Source organism: Nestor notabilis, unplaced genomic scaffold, assembly GCF_000696875.1.
Source record: "Nestor notabilis isolate BGI_N333 unplaced genomic scaffold, ASM69687v1 scaffold464, whole genome shotgun sequence".
Lineage (NCBI taxonomy): Eukaryota > Metazoa > Chordata > Aves > Psittaciformes > Psittacidae > Nestor > Nestor notabilis.
This window is the reverse complement of record NW_009925000.1, coordinates 56,063-74,904: the sequence shown is the minus strand read 5'-3', so window position 1 is coordinate 74,904 and position 18,842 is coordinate 56,063. Positions and strand designations below refer to the sequence as shown.

The 18,842-nt window shown below is 48.3% G+C and overlaps 1 protein-coding gene across 1 annotated transcript in view; it reads right to left on the bottom strand.

The window, feature by feature from the left end:
• The window catches only part of AQP3 (aquaporin 3 (Gill blood group)), a 12,547-nt gene extending 10,737 nt beyond the window's left edge, over nucleotides 1-1,810 (bottom strand). Inside the window, exon 1 of the mRNA XM_010012835.1 lies at nucleotides 1,628-1,810. Coding sequence (XP_010011137.1) covers nucleotides 1,628-1,735 — 108 coding nt within the window. The 5' untranslated portion in view covers nucleotides 1,736-1,810. The remainder of the gene's footprint in view (nucleotides 1-1,627) is intronic.
• Between the last annotated feature and the right edge of the window lie 17,032 nt (nucleotides 1,811-18,842).

The window sequence follows — 18,842 nt, the reverse complement described above, 5'->3', positions numbered from 1 at the left end:
AGGGAAAAGTAGTCTCTGTTGTGCCAATTAATACTGTCAGAAGAAGAAATTTTGGATCATGAGCCCTTCCAAAAGCTCAGATACACGTGGCTAAAGACTTGCCTTGTTTCTCAGCAGTATTAGCCTGGCTAGCAGGAGACGTTATTTCCCCTTACAAGTCCTACCTTGCTTCAATCCTGACACTAACTGCAGCAACATCAATGATTCACAGACAACAACTTTCTACCTCTCAACCACTTTCCTATCCTCTTCTATCCACCTTAATTTCAAATAACCCTTCTCTGAAAAATTAACAGGACTTGTTTGCATATCACCAAAGCTGGGTCACTCTGACAGTAAAGCCATTGCACAGTGAGAAGCAGCTTTCTTTTAAGACTGGTGACATTTTACAGAGTCTTCACAGAGTGCCCTGTCCTCCCCTCAACAAGACTCAGTAGCCCACTTCCTCACCAAAAAAATAATCTTAGTTATCAAAGCATATAATTGTCTATCAGTCTTTTTCTGCTCTCTCCTAAGAGCACGTGTGACTTCATCAAGCCTTCCTCTGCTTTCAGCTCCTCCAAACATTAGATTTCTCCCCAAACAGTCTTGCCATCTATTACAAAGTGGTGTAAAACCATGCTCGCTCCACTGAAACCTGTAGGATTGGTCTGGATTTACACCACTTCAGAGGAGCTTTTACCTGCAGATATTCACTGTGCTTACACCAGCTCATTTCTGCTGCAACAGCAGTGCATAAAACTTGTGGCCCATTGGGCAGTCCTGCCTTTTTGGATGCAAATGCCCAAAGCCTGATATCCCTGTCCCAGTTTTGTAACACTGGTATTCCCCCACCACTCCTAACACACAGGTGTCCTAGCTGTTCACATCTGTCTTTGACTTCAAAGCAAGCCAGGGCTGCTCAAAACATCTACAGACTAAGGTACTTGCACACTTATCTACCCTGCCTTATCCCTTGTATCCCATCACTTTGGAAACTGAGCGCTAAAACAAGCAGGAGAGTTTTGCTGCCATTCACTACTTAAAAAACACGTTGACTGGCAGCTTTGGCACTGTCACATACGTGATGAGCACAAGGTCTCATCAGCTGCCAGCACAGGCTGCCGTGGTGTCGTGCAGCCCTGCTGATAAGACCCTGGGGAACCCACAGCAAAAAAACACTGCAGCAGTTTAAATTCTGGCTACTTCTTCTCCATTGGATGCACAAGGAAAACAAAGCGAGGTGAGGGAAAAGCTTTCACTTCCCTGGGTGATAACACTTGCAGTGTTTCATTGCCAAGGAGTTATTCCAGGGCAGACAGAAAGGAAGTTTTGCATACTCTCTCACAAACCACTTGCTCCTTACACAGAGACGTTTTGCTCCCTCTTTTGCAGATACACAAGAGCCCCTGAACACCCAACAAGCTCTGCAGAGCCCACCCTTCGCCAGCAACCCCAAAGTTCACCTAAAGCAAATCGCATGGATATCTTTCCTGCAGGAAGCAGGAAAGTAACTCGGTCACAACAGGTCGCACTGGAGCTGGGCTCATCCCTACTGCAAACTCTGGAAGCAGCGTAGCCCTTCATCGGGACCATTTCCCCCACACCCAGGGTCAGAGAGCATCCCCAGAGCACAGTACAGACTCACCACCAGGATCAGTGTCCCCAGGCACTCAGCCAGCGCTTGCCGCACTAGCTTGTTTCTGATCCTCAGGCGCTCCTCAATAACAGAAAGGATGTCCTTTTGCCTCCCCATTGCAGCAGAGGTGATGGTCAAGCAGTGTCAGAGAAGAGGCAACAGCTGATGAAGTCTCAGCAAGGTTTCTTGCCCAGCACGGCTGCCTTTGCTTATAAGTAAGTTGAGTGGTGCCTGACACACCTCCTGGGTAACCACACCCCCTCCACCCTTTCTTCAAACCCAACTTTGTTTTTCCCCCCCTCTCCTTTTCAGCATGAGGCAGAGCGGGTGGTTTTCTGCTTTACTGCTTGCATAGGTGAGCAAAAGGTGCAAGAGTTTCAAAGGAAGGACAAATTAAACGTGGCAGACGTCCTGCTCAAACCCCTGCTGTTTTCATCGCTGAGCACCTAACACATGGGGCCACATCTACCCCTCTCCAGCTTCAGCTGAAGACAGAAAAGATAAATGCATAGACTGAGCAGTGCCTTAGCCTACCTGTGTGAGCATGGTGCCCTGCTTTTGGCATGCATTCCCTCCCAAGCTCCTTCAGGATGTCAAAGTGATGAGTGCTCTAGCACTGGTTCAGAGGCTGCAGGGGCTTTTGCAGCAAAATTGTGGGGCAGGAGGGTTTGATCCCCCATACCTGCACTGCCAGCTGACACCAAGGCACCTCCTGACCCCAGCAATTGCCCGGTTGAAGCTGGTATCAAGAAGCAAGACCAGACCCCCCCTCCGTGAAAATCTGCTTCTGGATCCAGACTCTTACGTATTGACAGATTGTCTCCCTCTCGCAGGGCTTTGGGAGAGCATTTGCAGCACAGTCCCTATGAAAGCTGTGAAGAAAAGGCAGGAGAGATCCCCAGAGAGCCAATCCCCATCACAGGACCTTGACAAGGAGCACACAGGCTCACCGAGCCTCACAGGAGCCAGCCCTTGCTGCCTTTTCATCCTCAGTCCGTCCTGTGTCACCCTGCGACAGTTCTATGGGAGGGCCTGAATGAAAGCTGTCCCAGTCCGTACCATCTGGGTAAGAGCTGTTAGCAGGGTGCATGCCACTGGTGGCATCTGGTTTCTGTTAAGTGAGCAGTAAAAATTCCCTGGGCTCCTTGGCTCACCAGGGCTTGACACAGAGCAGCAGGGCAGAATTTGGAGCACTGAAGGAGACCCCTTTCCTGGATTTGTTCCCCACTTCTTTTACACAGCCACAGATGCTCGGTTCCTCCTCTTCCCTTTATTTAACCATCAACTTTCCTGTTGAAAAGACAGGGATTTTTAGTGCAGCAGTGAATGGACCTTTATTTCATACAGAAACTGCAGCCAGCCCGAGAAGCAGAGTCAGGAATGTGGTTAAGAAAGAAATAACGTGTGAGGACTCAAATGCAGGGAACACTCGGGTCCAAATGTAATTACAAGGGCAGGAAACTTTCCTTATCTCTTTATGCTCAAGCCCACATTGCTATAGCCAGCATCAGTGGGGTCTTCTGAACTACAGCAAGCACTCCATCAGCTCCATGTGCGCTTGCTGCGGCTGCTATTGCAAACCAGCACTCAGGACATCCATCTTTAACCTTATTTCTGTACCTCTCCCCTCATCCTCTTGCTGTGCATCATTCAAACTGTGGAGGATCCACAGCCTCCTCCTCCTCCTGCACTCAACTCTCTGCCCTTTTCACCCCACAGATAGAAACGAAGCTGTGTGCTGGTTTTATCCCGTTTGGCAGTTCCTAAGCTAAGGTTCGTGGGCTGTTTTGCCACTTGCTGAACCACCAGTGTGCAGACGCTGTGTTATGTGGTGTAGTTTTATTCAGATTTATTTAGACTGGATTTCTGGATCCCATTCTTTCCCTTGTGGTGAGGAAAAGGCCATGAGACCAGAGAGAGACAGGTGAGGAGCAAGAAGCATTGGGGTGGTCTGATGTTCTCCATGTAGGTATATTTTTCCTGTCTGCAGCAGCCCCTCTGGCTATGAGTTGAGGATACAGACATTTCCTCTCAACTGGTGAAAGGAGGGGAGATGTCTAGGCTCTCAGGTTGATGGTAGAAGATGGTGGTAACACCAGCATCAAAGCTGGTGCTTGGAGAAGTCTAGACAGACACAAGCCCGAGGAGCCAGGGTGGGGTGGGCGCTCCAATACCGGCTTTGCAACTGACTCACTGCCTGACCCTGAGCAAATCCTTCACCTTTCCACACCTCAGCTTCTCCATCAGTAAACTGGAGAGAGTGACACCGGATTCCCCTCTTGGGGCGTTGTGAGGGTGAATCACTACAGCCCAAGATCCAGCGACTTAAAATGAGCAATAGAGACTTATGCAATTGCTTTCTCAACAGACAGCCATATTATTATCTAGGAAAGAGCTTGGGGAAGGGACAGTGATGCAACGCTAGAAGAAGTGGAAGATTTTTTCAGAAGCAATAACTAATCAAAGTGTGAGTAAGGGCTGAAAATCCCCAGTGCTGGAGGTTCTCTGCGCCAAGGCAGGAATTGCCCTGCCACACCATTCAGCTGGACTCCAGGGATACAAGGTCTAAGCATAAAACAATTAAAGATGTATGTCAGCAGCAAACAAGTTTGGAAACTGTGTGTCAGTTTCCAAACAAGCCCATGTCCTGCAGTAACTGGTGCACAGGATACTGGTACCCATCCTGGTGTTTAGAGGAAGTCCACAGGTCAGTAGAAGCAAACGAGGAAGGATGTAGCAGTAAAGGTACTTCTGGGCTCTCCTAGTATTGGGTGGACACAGAGAGATATCCATGCCCTTTGCATTGCCTTGCATGGGCATTCAAAGATGCTCTTTCACAGTACAAAATCTCAAAGAAAAGACATTTCCAAAACTGATGCCTGACCTCTTAGTGGTAGTGCCAAAGCTATTGAACCTCAAGCAAGGGCCTTCTGTTGTCAACCATGCCTAATTCAGACATCAAGTTTCAAGAGTGCTATGGTGACCTACAGCTCTCAACCCATACAGTGCCAAAAAATCAAGGCATTGAGGGGGGCAATCTAACACTTTAATTTATGGAAAGTCCTGATTGCACAGAGGAAACTCAAAGAGGAAAGAAAGGTCAGCTCAGCACGGAAGCCAGAGACATTGGTCTTTTGTGCTTCTTCCATAGATCTCTATTTTTCCATCCAATATCTTCTGGGGCCAATAAGTATGGCAGTATCTAGAATAAACCAAGATTTGGACCCCTACCCTCTGACCCTGGTCCAACTTGTCCATAATGTTTTTCACTTTCTTATTCCTTTCCTTTCTCTCCTGCAGAACCATGCAACACGCTACAAAAACCTCACTGTGCTCAGGCTGTTATTTCTAGACAAGATCCAAAACTAACACCCAGGTTCCAAGTTTGCTGTTTGCATTTCAGCCTTACTGCGTGGCTCCCTCCCTCGTCACCCCGCTCCAGCAGAAAGACACAGGTGAAACCTTAAAGGAAGAACTGATCTTTGGCTGCTCCCCTTCAGCTGTTTTCCTACCAGCTCTTGTGAAATAGAATAAACTCAGGCTCATAAACTCCTTGGCTTCTGCAGAAGCTTACGAGCCTCCAGCAACGTAACTTTTCCCATTAAAAACTAAGCTTAACAAAGCAACCAGACTTCTTCTCGAGCAGCCGAATGGATAAACCTGGACAAATGGGTTCCATATCTTGTCCAAGCTGAATTGATTCACCCATCCCAAGATGGATGGTGCAATTCAATAAGGAGAAAAGCGTGAATCATACCAGTCTGTACTGAGTCATTCATTGCACTTGATGGCTGGGTCACCTGGTGCAAAAGCCGTTATGCCAAGAGAGGTCACTGGGTCAAAGCATAATGGGATTCATCCTTGTGCAATATCCCTTTGGAAGATACCTCTGACCATCTCCTTCCCATGATCTACTTGACAGAGCAATACAGTGACATGTTCAGGGGATTTCATTAAATATAAAAATTATAGCTTGCCTAACAAGGCAGGGTAGGAAGTGAGTGGGTAGGAAGTTTAGACGCTTTCTAAACCATTCTAGCTGGAGGGTTGAGTGCAGTGATTTCAACATCCTGCCTTCACTCTCCACATTTACATAGCCAGATGTCATTTCATGTCTGGGTCTGCTTAGCCCTGCACCTTGAGTTAGAGAAATGGAGAAATTCCTCCAGGGAACCACGGTAGTCTACACAGCAAAGGGCTGCTGATGGCATCTGTGTTTGGAGAGACGTAAGGTGAAATTGCAATCCTAGTTTAGGTTCCTTGGACATCTAAGAGAGGTTTGGAAGTTGGCGAACTGGGTTTGGACTTGAATTACAATACAGTAATGGGAATAACATGTAAAATCCCTGAAAACAGCTCTTCATGAAGTCCACTGCTTAGGACCAAGTGAAGGAAAGGGTGACCCTGAGTGGAGTCTATACCTCATACCATCCAGAAGTACCTCATAGAGACACATCCCAGTGTTACACTGGAACATGGGCCCACAGCCCGTTCCCGCAGGCGGTTCCTTGTCGTGTCTGATTTCCTCCTCATCCCAAAGCTGCTCCCAGTTTACAGGAATAAACATTGTTCATCACATGCCATTCCTGTAGAGAAGTCATTTTCCAGTTTAAGCAGTAGCATACCAGAATAACTACTGTACACTGGAAAAGCACCAATTGCTCCAGAAGAAAGCTTTTTAATAACACATCTGAAAGGAAAGCTATTATAAACAGCTCTCCTGAAACAGAGATTGGGCAGGAGCTTGTCCCATAAACTGCTCTGTGTAGACAGTCGTTCTCCTGAGAGCTGTGGAGCCAGTCCTGACTTGGAGACACTGCTGCTGCTGCGCACCACAGCAGGAGAGTTCAAAGACCCTGAAGGCAAAAGACACAGAAATGGGGCGAAACTCCACCAGCCCAAAGTGTGAGTCAGGAGTTCCCTACCAGGTGAGGATGTGTCTAGAAATGGAAAGTGTGCCTGTTCTCCACCTAAATGCAGGTAGTCTCAGCACAGAGGTCCCTGGGCAGAGAAATGATCACTTTAAGAGCAAAAAACACCTAGATGTCATGTTAGATGTCTACTCCATGTGATGACTTTAGCAGTGTCTCTTTGTTGGCTATAAAGGAAGCCTAAAACAACTAGCCCATGTGGAGACAGATACATATAGTCAGTGTAACCCACCCCCAGTCACAAAGGAGGTGCAGACTTGCAAAATGCAAAAGTGTTTGCTCCATAGATGGGGTAAGGTATTTGCAATAGGAGTAGGGAAGTCTTAATACTGTTCCACAATTCACAACAGGGGCTCTCACTGCAATACCACATGAATTTCAGATCACCCATGCTCAAGAAAGACAAACTGAAAGAGGAAGGGCTGCAAAGAAGTATCAGAAGGACAAGCAGGCGAATGGAGCCCCTTCATTCCAGTACAGGCCAAAAGTGCTCAAACAAGGTAATACATCGAACACAAGGCCCATTTTGGACATACCACTGTCAATAAGTACATCAGGAAGCAAAAGAACTGCTTGTGTTATCACAAGTGCAGCTAGGGATAAACCAGCCATGGGTAAGTTTAGAATGGAGAGTAGAAACAGTAAGAATATAGATGTTCTGTAGATATTTTCCAGTTCCAGGAAGATGTTTTCCTTTCCCAGGAGGAGCAAAGGCAGAAAGTATAGGAGGTTAAATCTGAAAGGAGGCATGGAGTTCCCTCAAGCACTTAACTCTTCTCCCCCGATTTCTGTACCCTGACTCAATTCTGCACCCCCAAGTCTTGCATGCCCTCATATAGTCTCTGCAAGGGAATTCCTACTAACCTGCACCCTCTGAGAAGAGAACTGGGCTCCTGAAGTGTAAAAGCACCTTGGGACCAAGCTAGACTCTTTGCCTTTTATGACTTCAGGGCTGCCAAAGGACTTTAACTACCAGTTCATCTGGACGCTCCCTAAATCCACCTCTGCAAATGCAAAATAAGCTTGCCTATACTTGCTGTAAGTGACAACAGAGTCTGCTGTCCTTTTTGGGACATTCATTCCTTCAGCTGATTTTAAATCAACCTGAATCCCGAGGGAATTTCCATGCTGGCCTATTTTTATTTCTTCCCCTGGGTAGCGTAAGTATTGAACATCCCTGAGCAAACAGGCATTAAAGAACTGCATTGTAATGGGCATTTCTGAGATTCCATAATGCAACAGGGATTTGGCACGGACAAGCCACCTGAGATGAGTGCCGGCGGCTGTGGAGATAACAGAGCTGTAAACAGGAGGGCTGGGCTGTGCAGTGGATGCAACACCCAACATGTGAAGAGGCACAAGCACCCAACTCCCACTTTGCCATGAGTGTCCCTCTCCCAGAGAGAGGGACAGTGTCCTTTACCTGACAGCTCCTGCACACATAGACATCAGCAAGCATGGGACATGAGCTGGTTTTGGGCAATAGCCTTTAAACTGCTCTGGAGGCTTCAATGAAGGCTTGATATCATTGGGGAAAAGCAAAGAACTTGAACACTGTTGTGATGAGAACCAGTCTTCTCCGCTCTCCTGTTCAATAGAGCTTTGTTGGTTGACTGACCCTGTTAACTGACCTGGAATATTCCATGGATAAAAAGCCAACATTCCTTAGAAAAATGTCCTGGCCTCTTTTTCTTGGCCTGCCCAGAAGGAACAAAAGTAGGGATTTACACACTGGAAGCACTAAGAAGAGTCATCAAAAGTAGATGCCAAATAGGATGTAGGAGATAGATACTCAGAATTTCAATCCTAAACTAGGACCACTGAAATGAGGCTGATCATGTGCCCAGCAATATATCTATCAGTTCCCATGCGTGGACACAGGAAATCCAAGCCCTAGTTTGCTTCATGACCCAAGGCATGGATGGGTTTTATCTTGAGAATCCACTGTTTTGTGGAAGGGGAGGGGAGGGAATGGCAGGGACAATCCCTCCCTGGACAGGCAGCCCATCTCAGACCTCTCTAGTCATCCTGTACCCCTTACATCATCAGGGATGGATGCTGAAAACAGCCAGGCCAGGTGCCACAGGAGCTGCCTTTCCTGACACAGAATGGGGTCCAGGAATCAGGCAGACAGGAGCAGATACTTTCCCATGAGCCACCAGTGCACTTGTAGATAGCATTGGCAGCAGCTCCCAGTTCCAATCGCCTCCTTCTGGGGTCAGACACCCCTTTTCCCTGAGGCAAGGAAACGCCCAGCCCTGCCAGTGAGGATAGGATGAGACCTCAAGAGCAGCACAGGGTGGAGGGAAGCATCAAGTATACCAAAGGAATGAACATGGGGTCCTTTCCCTTTCCCTATGGAAAGCCCTTGCATCCCTGTCCTTCCCAGATGCAGAGGTCATGTATCCCATGGCTTTTGAAGCCCCACATCTGCCAGATCCAGCCCTCACAGCAAATCCCAGTAGAGGAGTTCCATCCCCACCACAGCTCCTGTTCACTTCCAGCCTGGTAGTGGTTGGAAGTGAACAGGAAGGAGTAACAGGAAGGTGACAAGAGCAGCAGTGGTGGTCAAATACACACAGAAAGGAGAGGTTATCCTTCATGAGGCTGGCAGAAGTCTTGAGTCTCCCCATCACAGGCATTTTGTTGCACAATTTGTTCTGTGGGGTGGTAAGAGCCAGACAATGCTGCCAAGGTGCCAAAATGCCCACCATGTAGCAAGGTATCTTGCCACAAGCCCTGCTTGGAAACCATTTCCCAGCAAAATCTGCCAATGGAAGTCTGCTCTGTGTGACTGGGGCTTTCCAGGTGGATGCTCTGGATCCTCTGGGGACAGGGAGCATTTCATAGAATTTCATATAGAATGGTTTGGGTTGGAAAGGACCTTAAGATCATCTAGTTCCAATCCCCTGCCATGGGCAGAGATGCCTCACCTTAGACGGTGTCACTCAAAGTTCTGACCAACCTGGCCTTGAACACTGGCAGGGATGCAGCATTTACCACTTCTTTGGGCAACCTGTTCTAGTGCCTTACCACCCTCACTGTAAAGAACTTCTTTCTTACTGCTCCTGATCTGCCTGTTAACCTACACGCTGATGTACCCGTTCTTCAGCTCCAGGCTTGGGTTGTGAAACCCCCCCAGCCCCTGCTGGGAGGTGCAGGTGATGGGTCTTTGATGTCTACCCCTGCTTCCCAAGCCCGCCACTCAGACGTCGCACCCATCCCTCCTGCCACCGCATCCTGCAGAAAGCCCACAGAGACCTGAATCAGACTTGGGTTGGGCAACTGGAGTCAGCATATTGGATACCTATTACTGAAATGCAAGATAAGATCACTTACACTCATGTCGTTTGTGGCTTGGTGAGTATCTATTGCAGGCACCCATCTAGGGCATCCGCTTAGCCTTGCAAACCCTTGCAAAGAGGCACCAACCTTGGCTCCACACATGCTCTCCCACCCCTCCCACAACAAATACACTCATCTGGCAGAAATGACGGTGAGTGGATGGAGGGAGTGGGGTTTGGCATGGCCATTGTGCCATTCATTCATCCCTCTACCTGGCATGTCAGCAATGACAAGAAAAGGGCACGGGGCAGAGAAAACCTGGTGGGATAGATACCCCAGTGCAGACCACTGGGGAGGAATAAGACATGCCAGACATTTGTGGGAGGTTTCTACAAGGAATGTGCCAGGAAGACTTGGCCCGGGCTGCTGCCAAAGAAATCACGGGAAATCACAACTCAAGCCTATTATTAACCTCTATAGCAAACTTCCTGCCTTGCTTCTCCAAATGCATGTGAAGGGGAGGAGAGGCAGCAGTCTTCCTCAGGTGGGGTCTGCCTTTCCCCCTAAGAGGCAGAGCGATGTTATCCACATGTCCCCAGCTGGAACAGGTGGCTTTGCAGCATGAAGCAGAGCACCCTGCAGCTCTTCCAGCGGGCATCCCTAATTCCCAGTGGACATTAGGCACCAAGGTGTAAGGTTGGTGGCTGAGCTCAGCAGGCCTCCAGGCACTAGCTGTCTGAAGGCAGCTCATGTGGAGAGCCAGGAGACTGCTGGGTTTTCAGCCAAGGGCCATGGGCTCTGAGCATCCCACGGGGATCCAGACCCAGGACATGTGAGAGGGCAAAGCTGTAGCAGAGGGAATCCTCCTGGTGGTGGTGGGACCTGTTCTGGCACTACAATCCCTTGCTGGTGTGTCTTACAGTGTTCCAAAGCATGCCCACAGCAGCATATCCTGACTCCTTCAGTAATGGGCCAAGACTTTTTGTTCAGACTCTGAAGTCTGTGTTCAGACAAGAGACAAGAAGTCTGCAGCAGTGTGTACCCATGGATTGTAACCCATAATAACCAGACTGGAGATACTAGTACCCCTCAGATTGGACGTATCTTTCATAAAGACCCATGTTCCAGAGGTGGCACCAAGACTGCACACCAGCAGTGTCTCAGGAAGCTAAACTCAGGCTAAACAGCTTGGTGGGTTACTTCAAGTTGGACCCCAGCAAAGCCCTGTTGACAGCAGCCCAAGAACCGGGACAAATTGCTGAGGCCCCATATCTAGAAAGGAATTAATCTTTGCTTACTGAAATGGAGTTTTGTCAGAGGCCAGGGAGGAATGCTGCACCCTTGACACCAGCCCTGATCGCTCTCTGCGTGTTACCATTTACCGTAAGGTGCTTCAGAGATGTTTCTGGAATGTGCAGTGCCCTGAGGATGACTCTGGGCTGTGAAACTCTAAACCAGCTCATGGACCTCCACAGTAAATGATCACATCTGTCATTATAACCTCCAGCTGCTGGAGCTGTTCAACTCAGGTTGTTGTTTTCTCTTTCATCACTATTGGTTTTGCTGCTTCGTAAACAGACAACTTTACATCTTTGTGCCTGGGACAATGCATGACCCAACGGATGTGCTCCCAACCAACACCTTAAGGTTATTGTTAACTTATATAACAAGGAATGCTGGGCTGAATTTTTTGTGTTTTTTAAATAGGTGTCTTCGGCTTTCAGCAGTAGAGAACTGGGCTCCTAAAACTTGGTTGCCCTGGGTCCCAGGATGCTCCCCAGCTTGCGCTCTGCATCATCGGCCTGTGAGCAACACTACAAGTGGTTTAAGACGTGTTTGGGCTCTGCTCTAGCATGTCTAAGAGCTCTGGTCACTGCCTGGGATTATATTTCAGGTATTGCCTCCTTTCATGGGAAAGAAGATGGAGAAAAGCAGAGACGTTATGCATGTTCCAAAGCTGACTTTTCCTGGCTGCAAATTTTAGCTGCAATAATGTTGAAAGAGCCCTGCTCAGGACTCTGCATGGACATAAAATGCACTTCTTAGTGTTGAGATTTCCAACAATAATGATATTCTGGTTCTGCATCCCCGTAACCCACCAGAATTGTGAATGCACGTAATTGCATGTAATTGCAAGAGCTAGACAGCCAGCACAGACCCCTGCTGTCCTGAGGCTTCTCTGGCCACCTGGACCAGCTTTTGAAAGGCCATGGCAGTGAAAAGGTCATCACTGTAATGTCTCACCTCTCACTGAAACGTACTATCTGACATAGTAGGTATCCACTAGCTGGAGGTTTGCAGGAGAGCGTGGAGAGGAGGGAAAGGGGACCTCACATGATGGCAGGTGAACAAGACAGGAGTATCTGCACCCAGCCCTGATGAGTGCAGGGGTCTGGGCTTTCAGGTTTTTTTGCCTTTTTGAAGCATGTTAGAAAGTTAAAGACAGTGAAGACAGCACCAGGAAATTCACCTGAGGCTAAAGCAAATAGACTTTGCAGGGAGAAACTGAGTTCAGCATGTTCAGCCTTTCAGAGAGAAGATGGAGAGGCAGTGTGATTACAGGGTACGAATACCACTGTGGGGAGAAAAATACAAGGTCTTTAATTTCCAGGAGAAAGGCATGTCAGGCCAAATGGCTTTTAGCCTTCGGCCAGACAAATACAAATGAGAAGCCCAGGCTCGGGGATTCACACTTCCCCAGTGCAGTGCTGGCTATCCTGGGGCAAGCAGGCTGGTGGGCTCAGCATGGGGGCATCTATTGGGATAAAGGGAAGACACCAGTGCAAGGAGCTGGAAGAGACTTCTAGCTGCCCGTTGACTGTGGGTGCTGCTGCTCCAGAGCATGCTCTGTCACGTCCCCCTTCGAAAAGAGCATACACATCAGTGGAAAGAGAGAGATGCGAGCAGAAGTGATTTGCTAGCCTGAGGCTCAGCCGGGCTGAGACTGTGCTGCACTACTCATGTTGTGTGGCATCCTTGAGCTCCAGGGATCCAGAGCCAAGCCAGAATAATTAATTGTGCAACACCTTTATGGCTGGGAAACCTGCCTCCCCTCCCTTATATAATGGCATTGCCCGGGGGAGAGTCATCTCTTGCTGACTGTGGAGCTGCATGGCACCGAGCCACCCCCTGAGACAGGGGACACTCACTGCCCCAGCACAGGGCATGGGTACCCCCGATCCCCCTGTGTGAATGACAGGATGCCTTTTTAGGGTCATGCACTGGGATGAGAGACACTTCTCTGATCCCACAAGGAGATGAGAAATACACTTAAACGCCCTGTCAAGCCCAAAACAAGAATTTCAACCAACCCAGCAGGTCTTTCTCCTTACCCTCTCCACTGCAGGCTCCTACAGCCATCTCCCACTCACTCTCCCTTCGCACCAGTTGTGTTCCCTGGGACACAGCAAGGCTGCCCTTGACGCTGCATTAGGAGGCTGCAGCCACACAAGCACACCCCATGCTCTCCCTGTGGCACAGCCAGTGCCCAGCACCACACGTGCGCACCAGCACACAAGTTGCACCAGAGCTGCCCTCCTCCTCCATGCCTGAGCACACACATGGCAGGGATACTGGTCCCCCTGCCCACTTAAAGCAGGGGTAAAGCAGGACAAATGCCTAGGGCAGGGCAGGGAGAGGTGGGACCTGAGCAATGCCAGCACTGCAAGGATGTGATTGGGATGTGCTAAGTGCTCAAGTGCCCACTTGGCATGGGCAGCGGAGGGACCTGTCGCAGAGCAAGCACTTTTGGGCAGAGTCTGGGGTTGTTTTCTCCTGTGTGGCCCAAACATCTGCCTGCACAAGTGCTTCTGCAGTGCCTTATCAGCACAGCTGCCACTGCAGCCTGTTGCTCTGCTCCCAAACTTGCCCATAGTATTGCCAAACAGGCACTGCTGGGGGTTGAATTTTTTCTGCCTTGTTTGTTCACCTCAAGAGTATATTTGCGCTCTCTGCCAATTTGCAGCTCACCCAGAAGTAAGCTAGTAACAAATCTATGCTTTTGCCCATTTTAAAACTATAATTGGAAAAATTCTGGTGTCCCTGCCTTCGATCTGGGACTTGAGATATGGCTGGGAGGCAGAGATGTATGTAAGTGCTTTTGCCCACTGGTGAAAATCCACTCCAGTATGGTCCAGGTGCTGCTCAGGTGGCCTCAGCAGAGACTTGGCAGATTTTTGCTCATGTGCCTCCCTTGAAATCATGAAATTCATCCACCTCTTTACTGAAAATTCCTACAGCTGCTATAGAAGACAAGAACACTCTCAACACCATCCCCAAGAGGAAATGGGTTTGTTCGCTCAGGCTCCTGCCGGCCCCATGGCAAAAGGTGGGCTTCAGCAATGAAAACCAGGGACTGACAACCTTCCCTGACCATGCTCTTCTCCATGAGATGGTGTCTAGGAGGAAAGAGGATTATCTGAGAGGCAGCAAACCCCCACTGGGGTTGAGGGGAAAGTACACCATGAAATGAACATTAGTGACAACAGGACTGGGAAGGCCGAGGGCAGCTCTGGGATTTAGAGAGGGAGACAAGGCAAGGAGATATAAAGGAAAGGGATGGGGAGTAGAATGGGGTTTGGAGTGTGATGCCAGGGAAAGCCTTTCTTGGAGATACAACCTCATGGTTCCCCAAAGAGAAACCAAGACACACAAGAAGGCGGAAGGACCCAGCTGTGGCTGGACTGTTGACAGGGACTGCCAGCCTGTGGAGGACATAGGAAGGGACAGGAGCAGATGGGAGGGCTGCAGAGAGACCTGGCATTGGTGACACAGCATGTACAAAAGGGGCCAGGGGGGAGGTGTGTGTGCAGATGATAAGGGACTCAGCAGCAGAGGGACTGGGACCAGCAAGTTGTGCACAGAGGCATTTTAAACCAAGAGCGTAAACTGGGAGATGGGACACAGCAGATAAAGGGTCTGCCGTTAAGAAAGGGAGATGGGAGGTGTCCCAGCAGAAAGGAAAGAGTCAGGGAACAGGCACTAATTTAGAGCTTAATGGGCTGGGAGCCTTGAACTGGACAGGGGCACGTGGAGACTGGGGTGGGAAGGAGGAGATGCTCCAAAAAGGATTGAATTTGGGAAAATGAGCATGTATCAACCACAACAGGCTCTGGTGCTGAGCCCCAAGAGAGCCATGAGTCCCACCCTATTCTCTGCTGTCAGCAAATACTCATTAAGACCCTCAGGCAAAACATGTTTCAACCGCACATCGTTAAAGATCAGGGCCTCCCTCTGATCAGTTACCCTGGGCTGCCTCTGCTCCGGTGGAAGGGGAGGGGGTGTAATGAATCGTAAGGACTGAGTAAGACCTGGGTTTTGACCCAGTTAAAAATCCCACCGGTTGGGTGGGATTTTTAGCCATAGAGAACTACTCCATGTGCATGCATAAAAAGAAGTTTGTTAAGGCTTTGAAGTCCAGCCCTCCATCAAAAAAAGCCAGCCTGAAGTTCAACCACACAGCCTTGGTTTAAAAGACCACTCTGAGTTTACACACGAAGATACACTCCCCACTAAATTTCCCTCCTTTGGGGTGTGCAACAGGCAGTGCTCAACAGATGAGCATCTCTTACATCTTCTGTTTTCCTCTTGCTTGTACTCACTTGTCTTCAAACAGTTCAACTCTACTCTAAAGGATCCTCATAATCTTGGCTTTCCCAGGTCAGTCACCACCCTGTAGGTGAAGCAGTTCATCCAGGTACCTTCATTCCTTGGAATGGGAGCATGGGCAGGGGGCATTATCCCTTCTTCAGCTGAGGCAGAACAAAATAGGTCCCACATTTCATGCTCCCCAGGTCTGGGTCAGAGGACCCAGTACTGTACATTCAAGCCCAGCTTGCGTCAATAACCAGCATTGTACACCGACAGTAAGACTATTAACATAAATTGCTGCCAGTTCAACCCTCTTGGAAGAGGTCAGTCACATAAATGATTAGTGAGCCAGGTTAATTCTTGGAGAAGATGACAGAGCCTGCCCATAGCATGTAGGTTCCCTGGCATACGCCTCTCTCTGGCTGAGATTGCCAAGATGTTCAGGAGTTCATGGAGGAGAAAGCAGATCTACTCAGTTATAGTGTGCACTCAGCTATGAAATATGGGGAAATTCAGCTGTCCTTGATCTTCTCACATCATTGTTATGCAGACCTTCTCTAACAGGGCAAGACACACACGCAAGCAATTAATGAAGTCCAATCAGGTGGCATTGAAGGAAAGCAGGGCCACAGCTGACAACCTTGGAGGACCAGTGTCTGACTTGTTGATTTAAAATCTTCCTGGTTTCAATAGAGCCAACACTGTGTGAGAAGGATTCTGGAGGGGACACCCAGTATACAGTGGGCCCTAGGGATGATAACAGGGGGACTAAGATCTTGGGGGTGGAAGAGTGGGTCCTGCAGTGACCCTGTTCCTAGTGCACAGTTGTAGTATCAGCAGGCAGAGATCTTTTCCAAAGCTCCTAAAGTGACTTGGGTCCAGAAGCAGGAGGTAAATATAGGAAACGGGCCCAACAAAGTATTTAGACTTCTCACCCAGAGAACTTCAAAGACTTTCCAGAGGGTGCTCACATCACCTTATTGAGTGTTTGAGATAGGGCTATGTCCGTCAGAAAAAGACTTGGATGTTGTAAAACACATGCTGGACATGCACTGACAACATAGACCATTAGGGTGAACATCTTAGGCAAAATTCAGTTACACAAAACCAGGCATCTCTGACATGACCTGAGGTACCTAAACCAACTGGAAGATCTGACATGGGGCCTTCAGAAGAGCCTTGTAGTTCCAAAGAGCAGCCAGAGGTCAGGAAGGACATCCAGGTCATCTCAAAGAACGCTGAACATCTACTTTTAGGCAACTGAATCAAGACCCAGATGCCAGACATTGGTGTGAGTTTGTACATCCCTCGCAATGTCTAGACACATCTTCCTTTACCCAAACACTTAGATCAATATCGGGCCGTTCAGCTGGCCGTTACACACTTCTGTGAGGATTTTGATTCCTAAGTCATTTGGATGGTTTGGCAAATGTTGTATCTATATAAAAAGAATGTCTCGAAGATATCAGACCAGATCCAGCCAAGGTCTAGAACCACACCACTCTTTTGGATCTGTTAGATGCCCATCTCACCTGTTGCACTAGAGCCTTAGTGATTTGAAAAGTGTGAAACATCATCAAAAGTAGGAAGAACCATGTCAGTGGACAGGAAAACCTGGCAGAAACTGAGGTCGCAGTTAACCCGGTCGGGTCTGTCCTGAACACTGGGGAGGCAGGATTTTTCCCTCTGGATTTTAGCCCCCATTTTGCCTTTGGTGTTTTCAAAATGGGGCTGCACAAGCTTTGAGAAGTACCAAGGCACTGCAAACCCTTCCGACAAAAGTTCAACCTGCCCAATCCTGGTATTCCTTTCTGTCTCAGTTTCCCCTCCTGCACAATGAAACCTTATCTACCTCATGTGGGCTATGCAATGATGACTAATTAATGTTAATAAAGTGCTTTCAGATTATCCAATTCTAGGAGCTATATGATTGCAAAATATTAATTACTGTTTACTTATTATCATGAAGCAAATAGCACAACCAGCTGCTTATCTTCCATAGCCATGACTCAGAAGGAGGATGATGGCTGATAAAGATAGAGGTATAGAGTCCAGTTAATCCTGTACAGTCATACACGTGTATGTGTATGTGTGTGTATGTGCATGTGCAAAGGCACCTGACACAGCAGGGCCAAGGCCGAATTAGGACATTCTCATGTCAAAGCCAAGGAAACGGAAGTCCATGGAGATGAGTAAAAACTCATCTTGCCAAAGATCCAGTTGGGAAAACAGATGTTTAGTAACGCTTCCCATGTTGGAAAATCCCATAGTGAGAGAGACCATGTGCCAGAGAATCAGAATAGTCAAAAAGTCCTCACAGTGTGTATGAAAACCTCATCATCAAAGATAACAAACCGCACATGAAGGGCAGGAGAAAAAGAGGCAGGGAGAACATCCAGGATTGGAGAACTAGGCAGACAGATTGAAAGGAAACTGAGCTTAGTATGTTGTCATATTCTGTCAGATTCTTGCGAGATGATAGGAATGAGTTTTAGGTTGGACTTTGAACCAGCTGGTGATCAGAGGACTGGAGCAGGATGGGTATTCCAGAAACAAGGACCACTTAGGTGGTATCATCTAATTAATAGGTGTTTAGGGTTGACCATGCTGATAGAGAAAAACAGATTGACTCTACTGGAAAAGAGACAATTCCAGGCAAACTGTAGTGGATGTATTTAGGAAGGACCCTGATGAGAGATGAGGGGCACTGAGGGGCACTGAACACCCCTCTCAGAGGAGGGGTGAAGGGCTCACACTGGTGGACCAAGAGGAGTTGTGCTTTGCAAGGAGTACTGGCAAAGGGAGGAGGAGAACATGTGGAGGAACAAAGTTTTGGGAAAAAGATGGGCTGGGTCCTAGAGATTCATGGAGGAAAGAAGAGATTGGCTTTGGGAAATGCATGCCGTGGGTGATGAAGAGCTTTACATTACAAAGGTTTTCAGGCATTTACAGGTGCCTCCAAATTACCATTTGACCTTAGAGGACCTATCAAATCCCTTAGGCATTCTAGTGTCCTTAAACACCTCAAACTGCAGCCAAACATTTATACTGGCATGGAAAATTACCTTCCCTATGAGGGCTTGAAAGAGCGACCTGGAAGCCTGTGGTTGTGGCTCCTGCTTGGCCACTTGCAGAGCACCAGGGACCTCTGAGCCATGGTGACTTTCTCTGCAGGTCAGTTCAGAACCAGGAGCAGATACTGTTGGCAGCCTGAGCAGGTCTCTTACTCACGCCCCCAGGGAAGCCGGATAAACTTCCCTAAATAGGTCTTCAGCAGAACAAGAACGGTTCTGACCTATGCAAGCAGCATCCACAAGTCCAAACTCATTTGCTTTCAGGGGTCTTTAGTTATTGTGACTATAACATACTAGTCCAAGGGAGTTACACAAGCTGATGATACTCAGTAAAGTGAGAGATGG